At 41.8% G+C, this 17510-nt stretch overlaps 1 protein-coding gene across 1 annotated transcript; it reads left to right on the top strand.

The window, feature by feature from the left end:
* The first annotated feature begins 2514 nt into the window (after window positions 1-2514).
* On the top strand, window positions 2515-16296 carry LOC107295661 (mas-related G-protein coupled receptor member H-like). Its single transcript, XM_015824982.1, has 5 exons — window positions 2515-2528; window positions 9287-9407; window positions 10566-10662; window positions 12584-12644; window positions 15387-16296. The coding sequence occupies exons 1-5, from the start codon at window positions 2515-2517 to the stop codon at window positions 16294-16296; spliced, it is 1203 nt and encodes a 400-aa protein (XP_015680468.1).
* Window positions 16297-17510: the final 1214 nt, after the last annotated feature.

The following is a 17510-nucleotide window of genomic DNA, read 5'->3' as shown; positions in this document are numbered from 1 at the left end:
ATGCTTTTCTGCCTTTTTAAGATCCTTTGAGGAAATATAATATTCTGCCCTTTTAATATTTCCTTCTCTGGGGAGGGGGGATGACTTCCCACACCTTGTTGGCTATGACTTTATTATAACTGAGAGTTACGATCAAGATTTCAGAGGTGGAAGAACCAGTAACAGAGCTTAAAAATACCCTTGGTTTGGTTCCAAGTCTGTCCTTAGGATGAGGTGGGAGAATCTGCAAGGTGGAGTTATCAGTGCTCCTCAAATAAACACTTGAATTTCTGGCATTGGTTATTCACCAAGGGAACCAAAGCAATCCTAAAACCATATTCTGAATTAAATCCAGGTGAAACTGCCCCAGAAAACTTAGTATTAATCAGGTAAATCTGGACCTATGAGACCACCACCTTATGCTGGAGTGGAACACTAGAGATTGGTCTAGACCTGGTCTTTTCAAACATGGCAACTTTAAGACATGTGGACTTGAACTCCCAGAATTCCCAGCCAGCAAAAGAGGGGACAGCTATTTTTAGTAAATGCTATAGGGCTGCCTCCTACATACAAATAGGAATGTACCCTTTACTGAAATAAGTATGGAGACTATTAGCTCATGAAAAATAATCATTTTTTCATTAAAGAATTATTTTTATGCATTGGTCATTGTATACATATTCTTTCTTTTTTCCAGGAGCTGAAAAGAAAGTTAATGAAATCTCCTCTTCAATATGTTTGCTACCAGCTTGGTTGGCTTTTAAAAAAAAAAGAGTTGAGACCAATTCATGGAAATCCTGGTGGTCAGTGTGTCATGGTTCTGGCAGATGAAACTCTTCAGAAGAACTTCGAGACATTGTTTATCTTAAAGAATCTTTTATTCAAGAAATAAAGTATCGGCACTACATATTTAAAGCCAAAAACTGAATTCCCCACTCCTGGGCACAAAGTAGCAAAGCACAATTCCCTCCTCCAATTAACAGTCATAAATCACATTCCCCAATTAGCCTGAAGCATGGGCTTTTTCCCTAGCTCTCCAGCCCGCCAAATCTTTATCAACTCTGGGCGCAATAACCTTGGATTCCCATGGCTGAGTTATTATTGTTATGACTAGCTGGACTCTCATCCACATTCCCCCTCTCAGCATCAACTAACTCTAAAAGCGAAAGAGTAAAATGGCTGCATTTCCATCTGTTGTCAAAGCAAGAACATCCAATGTTAGCAGCGTTGACACAGTGGCTATTAGCCTTGATGGTGGTGGGGCTACTTCTGGAGGCTATCTGTTGGGAGAGAAATGGGCTTCTTTGTGCAGTCAGTGGGCAACTGGAAAAAGAAATGGCTGGACTAGTTGGGGCAGGGGACACTGCTTATGTTTTTATGTACTTATTGTCAACCGTCCAGCTAGCGAATTCAACACTAAAGAAACTTTATGGCTTTAAGGTGCCATAAAAGGTAAACTTTATTGAACACACATCTCGGTACTGAAGAAGCAAAATCAACTCTAGTTTTCCCGCGCGAAAATCTGGTTAGTTAACAATAGCTTTCCATAAACCCCACCCACCAAGTGTTCACATTGCCCAATCAGGCTTCTTTGGTTTGGTCCACTTCTCCGGCAGACACCTGCCTTTGTGACCTTGACTCTCACGGCCCATAGATGGCTTCTTAAAAATCCCATTTCTTTCCCAAGCTTCCCCTCCCCGCTGTTTCTAGGGCAAGCTGATTAGCAACACAGGTTAGCAATCATCTTAGCAAGTCAACCTTGACACTTATGATTGAGAGAGCTGGATGATCAACTGGGGTTCTGAGACCAAATCTCCAGAGTTAGTCAAGCTATTCTCCAAAGCGCCTAAAGGCAGGACAAGAAGCAACGGATGGAAACTAACCAAAGAGAGAAGCAACCTAAGGAGAAACTTCCTGACAGTTAGAACAATTAACCAGTGGAACAACCTGCCTCCAGAAGCTGTGAATGCTCCAACACTGGAAGTTTTAAAGAAGAGACCAGACAGCCATTTGTCTGAAATGGTATAGGGCCGTGGTGGCAAACCTATGGCATGCATGCCACAGGTGGCACGCAGAGCCCTCTCTGTGGGCACGCATGCCATCCTAGGCCTTCAGCTGGGTTTTATAAAACCTTTTCGCTTTAGACCTCTGCTGCGATGTGCAAAAAAAGGGTTCAATCAATCAATTTCAACTTCTCGCGGGGAAAAAAAGATCTCGCAAAGTTGGAATTGATTGATTGAACTTTTTAGTCCCACCCGGTCTGCCGTTACCACCACAATGGGCCACACCCACCCAATGGGCCACACCCACCCAGCACCTGATGATACATAAGTGGGTTTTGGGTTGCAGTTTGGCCACTTGGTCTCTAAAAGGTTCGCCATCATTGGTATAGGGTTTTCTGCCTAAGCAGGGGGTTGGACTGGATGACCTCCAAGGTCCCTTACAACTTTATTATTATTCTTATTATGCGCCAGGAGGAGAAGCGGCAGGAAACGGGGCTGCCGTTTCCAGAATGGAGAAGGGAGACGTGGGGCAATGCAGGGCAGCAAGTAAGTGCTGTTCTTTGCTCTGCATCCCTGCGCAGAGCTGCTGTGTTCTCCGTTCTCCGTGACACAGGCAACAAAGGACTGGCGGTGGAGGTGGCGGGGGAGGCTTGTGCCACCCGGTCATGGGGCAAGCCACGGGAGAGTTGGCAGAGGACAAGGAGGCAGTGGCTGCGCCCGGGCAGGTGATCTGCGGGGCGAAGCTTAAAGAAAGCGCCTCCAGCAGCATCACTCCCCCCTTGCTCCGAAATGGCGGAGGGGGACCGGGCCTACCCCGCCCATCCCATCCACCTTAGCATGGCAGTCCGGCTCAGGAGGGGAGTGAAAGGTTGCTTCCGGCACCTTTTTTCTTACAAAAAAAGCACTGGTTCTAATTCTAGTTTTTTAAATTCTTCCCTTAATAGTATTTATTGTTGTCTTTTTTCTTTGTTTGTGTTTTTCACCATATATGTTATAGCTACACCTCTAAAATATGCTTTGGCTGTATCCCCTACATTTCGTAGTGTTGTATCTTCTTTTTTGTTTTCTTTAAAGAAGAACTCCATTTCTCTTGTTGCCAATTCTATAAATTCTTTTTTTAAAAAAATATGGATTGATTCAAAGTCCATCTTAATTTTTTTTTATTTTTTTTTTGTATTCCTTTCCATGTCATTTTTAAAGTATTATGATCTGCCCACGTACCTAGTTCTATCTCAATCTCCTGCATGTCGGTCCTTAATTCAGGTGTCATCCAAATCATGTCGATTCTGGACCGAGATTTATGACTATTCGAATAGAATGTATATTGTAATTTTTTCGGATTAGTTTCCCTTCAAATATCTTGTACCCCCATTTCCTCTGTCATATTAAAAAAAAGTCCTAGGACCTAGGCCAGTGATGGAGAATCTTTTAGAGACCAAGTGCCCCGAAACTGGCCCTGCCCCTGCTCCACCCCCTGCCCTGCCCCCATTCCACCCCCCCATTCCCTGCCCTGCCTGCCCACAGGACCACTCACCGCCTCCAGGACCCGCCGCAGATCTCACAGGCAGCCCAGCAGCACTATGGCAGTCACACCCTCTGCAGCATCAACTGTGCACGATGGGGTGTGAGGGCAGAGTCTTGTCTATACTGCCTGGCTGCCATGTCCTTGGCTGTGCTGCTCCGCGTGGGCACTCAGGGGCGACTCTCCTTCAGGGGGTGTGCTGGAGAGGAGAGGGTCACGGCGGGAGGCAAGGCTGGGGCAACGGCACATTTGCCCACAGAGAGGGCTCCGAGTGCCACCTCTGGCACCCGTGCCATAGGTTCGCCACCACTGACTAGGCAATCTTTTTCTTCCATGTTTTCCTGTTTTGCTGCTTTTGTAGTCAAGTGTCCCGTCTACTATTGTGTTAAAGTCTCCTATTAAACAAATATTTTGGTATTCCATTTCTGTTATTTTACTATGGAGATTTTGACAGAATTCTTCTTGCTTATTTTTTTGGTGCATATATTGCTACCAAAAGTGTTTGTTTTTTATGTAGAAATATTTCTACCATCACAATTCTTCCTTCTTCATCTGAATAAATCATTTTAGAATCTATTGGCTCTTTAACATGTACAGCTACTCCGCTTTTTTTCTGTTGGGCTAATGCATAATAGAGTTTCCCAATTTTGGGGTATTCCAAGAGTTTATAATATTGTTTTTTTATATGTGTCTCTTGCAAACATATTATATCAGTATTTAATTTCTGTAATTTTTTGAAGATTTTATTTCTTTTTGATGGGGAATTCAGTCCATTTATGTTTACTGAAAAAAAAATCTTTCTTTCTCCATTTAGGTTTTGTTGATCTCGTAGTTCTCTGCTCCCTTGCCATTCCCTCTCTCTCTTGATCAGGCTTCTCTTTCTCTTCTTCTATTTGTAAAGTTTTTCCCTCTACTGTTAGTTCTGTCTGTTTCTTGTCTTTTCTCTCTTGTTGATGTTGTATTCTTTTGTTTAGGAATGCTTGATTTCTTTCATCAGAGTCTTCTGCCTTCCAAACTCAGTCCAGTCAATATCTTGTATAGTTCCAGTTGATTAAAATCCCTTCTGGCACTAACCATCTAAAGTTTATACCTTTTGCAATTAACTTTGTAGTCAAAAAGTCATATTGTCTTCGAGTGTCTCTCATTCTCTTAGGGGTCTGCTTTAACACAATTTCTTTATTTTTATATTGTAATGGTTCATCTCTAACTCTTCTCAGTATCTCATCTCTTATTGTTTTCTTTATAAATCTTACATGGACTTCTCTGGATAATTTGTATTTCCTTGCCTAGCTTGAATTCATTCGAAATATTTCATCTATTTCCATTTGTATCTCCGCTCTATCTGTTTTTAAGGCCTCCACCAGTAAATTAATAATCATTTCCGCTATATCTTCTTCTTTATCTTCAGGTATATTTTGGAATCTTAGATAGTGTACAGCTTTTTCCATTTCTAAGGCTGCAACTGCTCCTTCTAAGCTTTGATTTGCTAGTTCTATTTTTTTCATTTTCTTGCGTTAATGCCTCTATTTTTTGATCAGTGTCTTCCGATTTATTTTCCATTTTCTGAATTCTTTGTTCATTTTTAGTAAGCATTTGTTGATGGGCATCAAATTGTGCCTTTATATCCAACATTTGTCCCTCTAACTTATCAAATCTGCTTTTTGTCTCTTCATGATTTTTTTGTATTGATTCTTGAATTAACCATAATGTGGTTTGCATCTCTGTTTGAGCAGTATTTATTCTTTCTCACTGCAACATTTTCTCAATAGATCCCTGACTTGCTGAACTAGGTGTTCCAACAGAGGGTGCAGAAGAGGTTTTTTTTTTTTCATAATTTTAGTAAGATTTGGTGCTCTCATTTTTCAATTGAGTGAGTTTTGTAAATCTACAAGAAGAAAAGCAAGGTTAAAAAAAAGCCAATTGCCTTAGACTATAATTCAGCTGTAAAATGAGACAACTACTTTAAGCTAATCCAAATGTTCCAGTTAGTTTAAAGATGTAAAAAGCCCTCTGTTTCCAAATAGTTTCTGTTGTAGTTATGTCCAGAGTAAAAAAATATGATTGTAGAGAATCTTTTCTAACATAGAGTCATGTAAAGCTTTTTGTTTACACCAGCTGTTGTTTCAAGGTCATAGGCATCTCAAGTTCTTTTGATATTTTGGTATTGTTGTAATATCACCTTTCACCACTAGATGTCCTTATTTACTATATTTGTCGCCAGACAGAACAAAATCGGGCTAAGAAGCTGGAGCTCCAGTTTCTTCCACCCATCTCGCCATGGCATCAGCTCATTTCAGTATATTTCTGTTCCCCCGAAAAGTTTAATTCATTGCTTCCATCTGTAGGAGGGTGGGGCAAAAATCCCCCCTTCTCACTTTTAAGAAGAGGCTAGATCAGGGGTAGGCAACCTTGGCTCTTTTATGACTTGTGGACCTGAATTCCTGAGCCAGCATGGCTCAGCTTGGAAACCTCTCCCTTTTCCCTCAGCATGGCTGGCTCAGGAATTCTGGGAGTTGAAGTCCACGAGTCATAAAAGAGCCAAGGTTTTCCTACCCCTGGGCTAGACAGTCACTTGTCTGAGATGGTATAGGTTCTCCTGCTTGAGCAGTGGGCTGGATTAGAAGACCTCTAAGGTCTCTTCCAGCTCTATTTTATTCTAGTTTGGCTTTAGATTTTCAGGCTGCAGATGTATGCTGCAGCCAAATACAACTATGTATTTCAGCAAGCATGATAATAACAGGGTATAGATATGAAGCAGCCATGACTGAAAGCAGAAGTCATACTTTTATTAAAATAGAAGACACGCAGACACACATAGAACCTGCAGATTTTCCCAGAAAGCAAAAAAAGAACTTATGTCATACGCGTATCTGAGTTTCGCAACTTAAAATGTGATTGCACACAAGATGCAAAGGAAGTGGTTAAAGATATGATACTATCATAAGGCGATAGGAGTTTTAAGGTCACGAACTGAGATTCATTTCACACAGCTATTTATGGTATAAGAAATGAATAGAGTTTGGAATAGATATAAAATAAGGCTATTTCCTAAATTGTCCTTACAGGTGTCACCACAAGGAGCCTTTTTAGAAGGGAGATGATAACCAAAAAATAAAAATAAAAAATAACCACATGGATGAAATAATGGCATATGTTGATTTTAAATGTTTAAACATTTTGAAACATTTAAATTGGATTTTAAAAAATGTACAGATCAAGAAATGGAACAATTATGTGCCAATGATGAGGCTCCTATTGCAAAAGTTTATAAATTGTTATTGCAATGTAATTTTGAAGATGAAAATTGGTACAATCGGCACTATTATTTTTTAACCTATAAATATACTTGTTTTAAAAAAAACACTTTACAGGTAGCTTTCAGGTAGCTCATATATGTAAACCAGTGACAAGCACAGGTAATCTTCCATTTACGACCACAATTTTGTTGCTAAATGAAAACATTTGTTAAGTGAGTTTTGCTCCATTTTACGACTTTTCTTCCCACCGTTGTTAAGTGAATCAGTGTGGCTATTAAGTTACGCAATTATGAAGTGAATCTGACTTCCCCATTGATTTTGCTTGTCACATGACCCAGAGAGACTGGCACTGTCAAAAAAGATGAGTCAGTTGCCGAGTCTCTGAATTTTGATCACGTGACCCTGAGGATTACTGCAATGGTCGTAAGTGTGAAAAACGGCCCTAAGTCACATTTTCCAGTGGTGTTGCACCTTTGAATGGTCGTTAAAGAAACTGTTGTTAAGTTGAGAACCTTCTTTTTCTAAGTCGTCTCTTATTTTGAGTCTAAAATCGATGTCATTCAAAAGGATTTGTTAAGTTATCAGCTTATGCCATCCATGGTCTCCCTTCTACAAAAGGGCTTCTTGTGGTAAAACCTCTAAGGGCAATTTAGGAAATAACCTTGTTTCATAACTATTCCAAACTCTATGTCATGTTTCCGACAAATGAAACTCTTCAAAGAACTTCGAGGCATTGTTTACCTTAAAGAATCTTTATTCGAGTAGCATAGCATCAGCACTTACATAGTCAAAGCCAAAATCTGAATTCCCCTCCTCTGACCACCTAGTATCAAAACACAATTCCCTCCTCTAATTAACAGTCATAAATCATATTCTCCAATTAGTTTGAAATGCAGGCTATCCCTCCAGTTCTCCAGCCCGCCAATTCTTATCATCTCTTATTTCAATAACCTTGGTTCACACACTAGGTTCAATGTTGTTATGTCTAGCTAAACTCCCATGCACATTCCTCCTCCTTCTCCCCCCAGTATCATCTAATTCTAACTCTAACTCTAAGAGTAAAACATAAGAAGGAAAATGGTTGCATCTCCATATGTTGTCAAAGCAAAAACATCTGATGTTAGCAGCGTTGACACTCTAAGTATGTCATGTCTAACAAGAGGATTCATAAACACTAGACTCATTTTTCATTTCTTGTACCATAAATAACCATGTAAACCAAATCTCAGTCCCATGATCTTAAAACTCCTAATGGCTATTTTCAGTGCTTTTTTTGTTAAAAAAAAAAAAAAAAAAAGGTGCCGGAACTCACACACGTCATATAACCCGCCTTGCCTACCCTACAAGGTTCCATCCAAAAAAGGTGCCGGAACTCCATTCTGGGCGTTCTATGACAAAAAAAAGCCCTGGTTATCTTTAATCGCTTGCTTTGCATCTTGGGTGCAATTCCACTTTAAGCTGCCAAAGTCAGAGACTCAATATTACACAAGTTCTTTTTCTTTTTCTGAGAAAGTCTACAGATTGCTTCAGCTCAATTCTCCTTTTGCTGAAGAAGGAACTAATACATAAAGTAGAGACCAAGGGGAATGTTATCCTTAGATTCTGAACAAGATCTGCTGGTCTCCTCTGGAGATTCTTCCTATCCTCACCAGGTATGTCAGTAGTAAAAGCCAAATTTCTGTTGTGGTAATTGTTACTTACAACGTATCCTGGAATTCAGGATAGGACTTGGGGTCCATCAGGATGGGATCAGCAAATCCTGTAAGAACCTCTGGCAAATAACAGAACTCAATTTAACAGCAATTTTTTTTTCCAGGATAGTGTGACACCAATCTTCTGATCTCTAATTCCAATAAATCTTAATAGATATACATATATAATGCTCACAAAAATAAAGGGAACATTTTACCATGGAACTGCGTTCCCTTTATTTTTTTGAGCAATATATATTATGAATTCTATTCTCATGCTCTTAGTTGTTAGCTGCTACCTTTTAAAAGATTTTCTCTCACTTTTTAAAATGTCTTTTCTTAGTTATTGTATTGTCTTGCTGGTGCTTTGATGGGAAAAGGGAAATTTCACGATAAAGATTAGTATTCGTGTTTAGTGTTAGTATGCTAATATTAGTATTAGAATTCATAGTTGGGGCATGTTGTTTGAACTACCTCACTGATATTAATCTTGCCAATCAATGACAAGACACGACATCTTTGAAGAACAATGGAAAACTCATCAAGTTGGTTAAAGCCCTTAAATATTTTTTTTCAAGAGCTACAGCTGACAGAATTTTTAATAGTTATTGCATTTGAAAGCTGGTCTTTTAATCCTGTTTGGGCTTGGACTCTAAATATATTCTGATTACTTCATAGACTGATTTTCAATTTGATATTTCTTGTTTTTTCCTTCCAAGTTATGATTCAGTTTTTCAACATATCCTTTCCATAGAATTTGTAAAGTCAGTTCCTCTTTTCTTTAATGTGAAAATTTGTTCCCTTTGCTGAATAAATTCTGCTTTTCCCACACAGCTACATCAAATACAGTCCCAAGTGGATTCATCAAAGTAATCTAACTTTCTGGACCTCCTTGGATTCTCAAAGAGATCTCTTGATTGTCACCAAGAATTCTTATACTGTATGTGATTGCCAGGTATGCCCTTAGCAAAGAATTTTCTTCAAGGTATCTGTTAAAGGAAAATAACTTTCTGCTAGTTCAGGATGACTCTCAGGAACTGAGTTGTTTGGAGACTGTGTGGAGGTTTCTGATGTATCCTCTATAGAGGGCCTTAGAGCACTTACAACTTGTACCTCTAAATGATAAGCAGAGGGCCAATCCTCTTTAATGGGGGCTCAGGCTTGACCAAGTGTCCCACAGCCCTTATCAAGTCTAATCTGGAGAAACCCACAATTCTGCTTTTGCTATTCTGCACAGAGGGATAGAATCAAGATCACGTGAAGTCTTAACATCACTTTACAATGCCTTGGTAAGGCCATACTTGGAATACTGTATGCAGTTTTGGTCGCCACAATGTAAAAATGATGTTGAGAGTCTAGAAAGAGTGCAGAGAAGAGCAACACAGATGATTAGGGGACTGGAGGCTAAAGCATATAAGGAACGGTTGCTGGAATTGGGTATGTCTAGTTTAATGAAGAGAAGGACGAGGGGTGACATGATAGCAGTGTTCCAATATCTCAGGGGCTGCCCCAAAGAAGAGGAAGTCAAGATAGACAGACAGACAGGCAGGCAGGCAGGTAGGCAGGCAGACAGGATAGATAGATAGATAGATAGATAGATAGATAGATAGATAGATAGATAGATAGATAGATAGATAGATAGATAGATAGATNGACATGATAGCAGTGTTCCAATATCTCAGGGGCTGCCCCAAAGAAGAGGGAGTCAAGCTATTCTCCAGAGTACCTGAAGGCAGGACAAGAAGCAATGGATGGAAACTCATCAAGGAGAGAAGCAACCTAGAACTAAGGAGGAATTTCCTGACAGTGAGAACAATTAACCAGTGGAACAACCTGCCTCCAGAAATGGTGAATGCTCCAACCCTGGAAGTTTTCAAGAGACTGGACAGCCATTGTCTGAAATGATATAGGGTTTCCTGCCTGAGCAGGGGGTTGGACTACAAAACCTCTAAAGTCCATTCCAACTCTATTATTCTGTTATCCCGCTACACTGGTTTTGTATGGCTAGCAAACCAACAATGACTGAATTTCCCAATAACACAATTCCTTATGCTATTTTTGACAATCAGAAGCACGGTTGAGTTTATTCCGTGTATTTCTCCTTGAATTGCAGTGTGCCGGATTGTCCTCCTTAACCACTGATCTGAATTTATCCAAACGGACAAAGAACAAGTTTTGCAGAATGAGTGATAAATTTCTGTCCCTCGAAGGTAGGAACAGTACGTAAACTACACCATCTCACTTTCCTTTGTGAGTACTACTGATGAATCAAAACCTCAAGTGTTCATAATACCTCATCACCTTATTCCAAAGTTTAAACTCTTCTACCAGACCATTGTTCCCCCACTTCCTGGGGTTGGGAGGGGGGCATCAGCATTTGAAAAACATTAAATGGATGCATTCATAAAGTGGCTTCTGAGGGAATTATTCATAAAGTACGTCTTATGGAGAATTTAAGAATATGTACCTGCCACATCCTGCAGGCAACATCATCTCAGAAAGACACAAGTCACCCTCTGTGTCAGGGCTTTTCAACCTTTTCACCCATTGTACCACTTTTAGGATATGGCAACATCCGAGTACCACCAGTCGCCTAGCAAGGTGTCAAAAACTTGATGACCAAAAAAAAAAAAGGAAAAAAGTGATGAACTACAGGTAGTCCTCGACTTACAACAGTTCACTTAGTTGACTGTTCGAAGTTACAATGGCACTGAAAAAAGTGCCCCCCAAGCCACAGCCAAGCAAGACACCTGCCTGCCCACCCGGCGGCGCTCTTCCTCCTGTCCGAGGTTTCCATTGTTGTGAGCATTTCTGTTGAGGATTGGCAGTGGGGGTGGGGTGGGGGGCTGTTTGGTTTTTATTCCCCCCCGTCTGCTGGGTGGTTGCATCAGGTTTTGGTCACTTCACATGACCCTGGGACACTGTGACCGTCATAAATATGAATCAGTTGCCACGCATCTGAATGTAAATCACAAGACCCTGGAGATAAGGCAACATTCTAGCTGATTGGTGCTTCTTCAGGGTTCAGCAGAAGCACCAGGATCAGCACCGAACTCCAGCTGGAGCCTGGCGCTGATTCTGGCGCTTCCACTGAGCCCTGACAGCCCTGCAGCTCCAGCCGTCTCTCGCTCAGGCTTGTGCGGTGCTGCCACCTGTTCAGCTCATTCCCCTCCCCTGCTACCACTTTTCTAGGATGGTCACGTACCACCTGCCAGGTGCCAATGTACCACAGGTGGTACCCATACCACTGGTTGAAAAGCCCTGTTCTATGTTATTCAAGAGGCACAGAAGCATTTCCGAAAATAAAGGAAAAAAGAAGGATGGGAAAAATAGTTTCCTTTTCATAATGAACATTTTTGAATTATCAGGTTAAATAATTCTGGGGCAGCTTAGAGAGGAAGTAATGACTGAGTGTTGGCTAATGATTATCTGAGCAATTTTGGGGGGATTAATTTATGTTCAAAATTTGTGGCTGGCAAAGAGTTAGTGGGAGACTAGTATAGCTATTTCAGGCTCATTAGCCCTCATCAGCTAGTCACACCCTTCAGGGATTCGAATTTATAGTGTTCACAGTATGTGACGACTGCCTGCAAAACATGCTCCTAGATTGGAGCGAAATGCGGAACAGACTGATTTATATTTGGTAGACCGGGTGCCTCACCCAACAGATAAGATATATATCCTCCCTGGTTTCTGCTGACAGGAATAAGGGGGAACCTGTGGCTCAAAAGGGTAATACAGCTGCCTAACATGCAAGCTGCCCACGTTAGAATCCCTGAAGGGTGTGACTAGCTGATGAGGGCTAATGAGCCTGAAATAGCTATACTAGTCTCCCACTAACTCTTTGCCAGCCACAAATTTTGAATTTATAGTGTTCACAGTATGTGATGACTGCCTGCAAAACATGCTCCTAAATTGGAGCGAAATGCAGAACAGACAGATTTATATTTGGTAGACCGGGTGCCTCACCCAACAGATAAGATTAATTTATGTATATATAGACTGCCTTCAAAAAGACACAAATCTGTATGGAATAATTTCCTAAAATTCTAATTTTCTAAAACACATTAGGATTTTTGCTGCCTGCTTTTATGGATCATAATCTTGACTTAACTATAATTTCTTCCACAGATGATGAGGACTATGGTGGAAGTGGTGACATCTATAATATTGAATCTGAACACCAAGATAAGTAAGTATATTATGGTACAAAATATTTTCTTTGAAGAATGGAGTTAATCTTCCAATTATTTCATAACATTCTAAAAGGAAAAAAATGTTTAGGTGTGTGTCATGTATGTGTTTTACTTTGAGAGCGGGCATCTAAATTTCATTTTTTATGTGTGCCGTTGTGCCCACAGTAAAAAAAAATGTCAATAAAGGTTATCTTATCTTATCTCTTATCTCCCCTGCTGTGTCCATTGTGGCTGCTAAAATGGGAGCCCTTTGTAAAGGAGGGATGTTGGTCGATTCAGAAATAGCCAACACCCCACAAGATAGATTCACGATCCAAATGAATCGTGACAGACTTGAACACTGGACCCTATCCAACAAAATGAAATTTAATGTAGAGAAAAGTAAAGTTTTACACTTAGGCAGGAAAAAAACAAATGTACAAGTATAGATAATATTAATAATAATAATAATAATAATAATAATAATAATAATAATAATAATAATAATAATAATAATAATAATAATAATAATAAAAATTGGAAGGGATCTTGGAGGTCATCGAGTCCAACCCCCTGCTCAGGCAGGAAACCCTACACCATTTTGGACAGATGGCTGTCCAGTCTCTTCTTAAAAACTTCCAGTGTTGGAGCATTCACCGCTTCTGGAGGCAGGTTGTTCCACAGGCAGGTTAATTGTTCTCACACTTCAGGAAGTTTCTCCTTGGTTCCAGGTTGCTTCTCTCCTTGATTAGTTTCCATCCGTTGCTTCTTGTCCTGCCTTCCGGTGCTTTGGAGAATAGCTTGACTCCCATTTCTTTGGGGCAGCCCCTGAGATATTGGAAGGCTGCTATCATATCCCCCCTCATCCTTCTCTTTGTTAAACTAGACATACCCAATTCCAGCAACTGTTCCTTATACTGTATGTTTTAGCCTCCAGTCCCCTAATCATCTTTGTTGCTCTTCTCTGTACTCTTTCTAGAGTCTCAGCATCTTTTTTACATCGTGGTGACCAAAACTGGATGCAGGATTCCAAGTGTGGCCTTACCAAGGCATTGTAAAGTTGTATTAATACTTTGCGAGATCTTACCCTGTGAGAGGGATCTTGGACACCTAGTGAACAATCACTTAAATATGAGCCAGCAGTGTGCAGCAGCAGCCAAAAAAGCCAACACAATCCTGGGCTGCATTAACAGAGGAACAGAATCAAGATCACATGAAGTATTAGTACTGCTTTATAAACACTTAGTAAAACCACATCTAGACTACAGCATCCAGTTTTGGTCACCACATGATAAAAAAGAAGTTGAGACTTTGAAAAGAGAGCAGAGAACAACTAAGATGATTAAGGACCTGGGGACTACAACATATGAAGAACAATTGCAGGAATTGGGTATGGGTAGTCTAGATAAAAGAAGGACTAGGGGCGACATGATAGCAGTGTTCCAATATTTGAGGGGCTGCCACAAAGAAAAGGGGGTCAACCTATTTTTTAAAGTACCAGAAGACAAAACTAAAAACAATGGATGGAAACTAACCAAGGAGAGAAGCAACCTAGAACTAAGGAGAAATTTCCTAACAGTGAGAACAATTAACCAGTTGTGGGTGCTCCATCACTGGAGGCTTTTAAGAAGAGACTGGACAGCCACTTGTCTGAAATACATATAGGGTTAGGAGGTTGGACTAGAAGACCTCAAAATCCCTTCCAAATTGATTATTCTCTATTCTGTACTAACTGCTAACACTAGCACAATTCCTCTCGGTGTGCGTTTCCCATTATGTGCCCCTACACACACTTGGGATCCCTTCGTCTCCAAAGAATATAAATGCAGGTATTAAACTAATTGTCCTCCCCATATACCCCTTGCATTCTTCTTTCCAATTCTTTGTGTTGTCCTTTGTCGGTTCAGATACCTGATAACTCTACTCTGCCCTCCACCAGGATGGCTAATAATGGGAAACAGAAGGAGTTCTATCGAAATACATTTTGAGGATTTTGGGGTGGGAAGTTTGGGTCACTACTAACTGCAGCAACTGTCCGAATTCAGGCATGTGTTGATTGTGTAAGTACACAAAATGTATGGGTATCTACGTGTGTTTCTGTCTGCATGTATATACACTTTTGTTAGATGGACAGATTGTCTCTTGGTCTCTTTTTTGTTATCTGGATATCTGAGGAGGATGAAATTACTAGGAATATTCTTAAAACCTCTGCAAGTGATTCTGAAATGGTCAACCCTCCTTTCCAAACTACTAAAATTGGGGTTATCTAAATATCTAAAATTTTAGATATTTCTGCAAGGCGATCAAACCGGTCAGTCCTAGAGGAGATCAACCCTGACTGCTCTTTAGAAGGCCAGATCCTGAAGTTGAAACTCAAATACTTTGGCCACCTAATGAGAAGGAAGGACTCACTGGAGAAGAGCCTAATGCTGGGAAAGATGGAGGGCAATAGAAGAAGGGGACGACAGATAATGAGGTGGCTGGATGGAGTCACTGAAGCAGTAGGCGTGAGCTTAAATGGACTCCAGAAGATGGTAGAGGACAGGAAGGCCTGAACGAACGTTGTCTATGGGGTCGCGATGGGTAGGACACGACTTCGCAACTAACAACAAAAAAAAATGTCAGAAATTTTCTTCATATGATCAATCATTGGATGACAGTTTAACACAAAAACCTATTCAATGAGTTGCCTGCTTGAGTAGTTGAGTTCAGGAGTTGAGACAGGGACTGATTCTCTTCTGGTCTCTTTCTGTTAACAGGTACGAGGGCTGGGCTAAATATTTTGGAACGACAGGTGATGATTTAACACGAAACATTATCAATATCTTCATCGCCATGATCTGCAGTCTAGGCCTGGTGGGAAATGGGGTGACAATTTATCTCCTGGTCTACTCCATTAAGAGGAATTCTTTCACCACTTACATCCTGAACCTTTCCATCGCTGATTTCGGGGTCCTCGCCTCCCTTGTTATTGCCATTATATTCGTGACGGTTCTAACTCTGCAGAAAGAATTCGATCGTCTGTTTGTCCTTTTCTTGGTGTTTTTCGAGTTCTTTTCCTTCGCCTATTCTGCCAGCCAGTTTCTCCTCACCGCCATCAGCCTGGATAGATGTGTGGCTGTCTTTTTGCCAATCTGGCATCGCTATCATCGTCTGCCGTATTTGCCCACCCTGGTTTGTGGCTTCATCTGGATCCTCTCCTTCCTGCTCTCTGTGGCGCACTTCATTCTGCACTGGAGCTGGAACTTTAAACGTTCCCCTTTCCTTTACCAGCTTGCTGTAAATGGTTTACTTTGTACGCCTCTCATGATTGTGTCCACCGTGACCCTCTGGATTCACATGAGGAGATCTAAACGGCAACGCAATCAAAGGAGGCTGCTCACCACCATCTTGCTGGCTCTCCTTTGCTTCCTCCTGTTTTCTCTCCCAATGAATGTCTTTTGTGTTGTTGACTATTTTGATTCCTATAATCTCCTGCTCATGACCATCGGGATGGGATGTGCCGCTCTTAACAGCAGCATTAACCCACTCCTTTATTTCTTAGTCGGGAGGAAGCAGAGACAAAAGGAGCGGCCCAAAACATCTTACAAGATTGCTCTGGAAAATGTCTTCAGGGATGAGCAAGGAAGCCCAGAAGCCCAGGAAACTGTGACGGAAGACCAGTTGTGAAGAACCACTATCACCGTATATTCATTTTTTTAAAAAAGCCATAAAGGATATGTATGTGGCCTCAATAGGAACATACAAAATTGACGGAGTTTGCCAAACAGAATAGCTCAGTGGTGGCAAACCTATGGCACGTGTGCCAGAGGCGGCACTCAGAGCCCTCTCTGTGGGCACGCGTACCATGTCCCAGAGATGGCAACCGTCCCTCTTCAACCAGCCGCCCGCTAACTCGCCGAGGTCCCACATGGCCGGATGCATCCCAGCATGGCTGGTTTCCCTCCCCCCCCCCATCCCATCTCTCCTGGCCTCGCATGCTCTCCTTTTCCCAGGCACGATCCACTGCATTGCCTCCTTAGCTGTTGGCTGGCCAGCCAGCTCAGAGGCAGCTTCTCTGAACTGCTGGAAGTGGATTGCAGAGCCCCAGAGTGGGGCCAGCAGGCTGTGGCTGCTGACTGACACTGTCGGCCCCCATGCGCTCGCTGGCCTCTGTGCAGAGGCCGATGGTGTCAGGCAGCAGCCACCCTGGCCCCTGCCCCGCCTTGCCCTGCGACAATGGCACCCCCGCCCTGCCTCGTCTTGCCTCGCCTCACCCCGCAGGAAGAGCCTCCTGCCTCCTGCCCACTGCCCCATCTTCCAGAGACCCCCTGGATCTCCCCCCAACCCTGCCCGGCCCTCACAGGCATCCCTCCCCACGAGCAACATCGAGGTGACCACGCCCATCTTGGCCACACCCACCCAGTCTACCATGAACACAGCCACGCCCACCTGGCACCCAGCGATAAATAAGTGGGTTTTGGGTTGCAGTTTGAGCACTCGGTCTCTAAAAGGTTCGCCATCACTGGAATAGCTAGTCCCCAAAACAATGTAAACCGGAAATATTACTGTATATGTAATTTTCAAAGTGAAGAGCTTTAATAATAAATGTGCTGCGTTATACCGTTCCTTTTTATTCCAACGTAACTGCTGTCAGGAATTCTTCTTACTGCATGGCATTTTTTCAAATGTGTAATTTTGCAAGCTTTTGTCCCTAAAGCCCTTGATAGAAGAGCTTGAGGCTTCATTAAAAACTTGAAAGTTTGAGGGGTCCTTTCTGCTCTCTGAGCTTACTTGCTTTCTTGCAGATGTTTCATGACCCAACTAGGTAACATCATCAGTGCTAGAAGGGAATGGGATTTGTGGAGAAGAGGAGGAGGAGGAGGAGGAGGAGGAGGAGGAGG

This window comes from Protobothrops mucrosquamatus, unplaced genomic scaffold, assembly GCF_001527695.2.
Source record: "Protobothrops mucrosquamatus isolate PMUCROS unplaced genomic scaffold, P.Mucros_1.0 scaffold2441, whole genome shotgun sequence".
Classification (NCBI taxonomy): domain Eukaryota; kingdom Metazoa; phylum Chordata; class Lepidosauria; order Squamata; family Viperidae; genus Protobothrops; species Protobothrops mucrosquamatus.
This window is presented reverse-complemented; position numbering and strand designations above follow the sequence as displayed.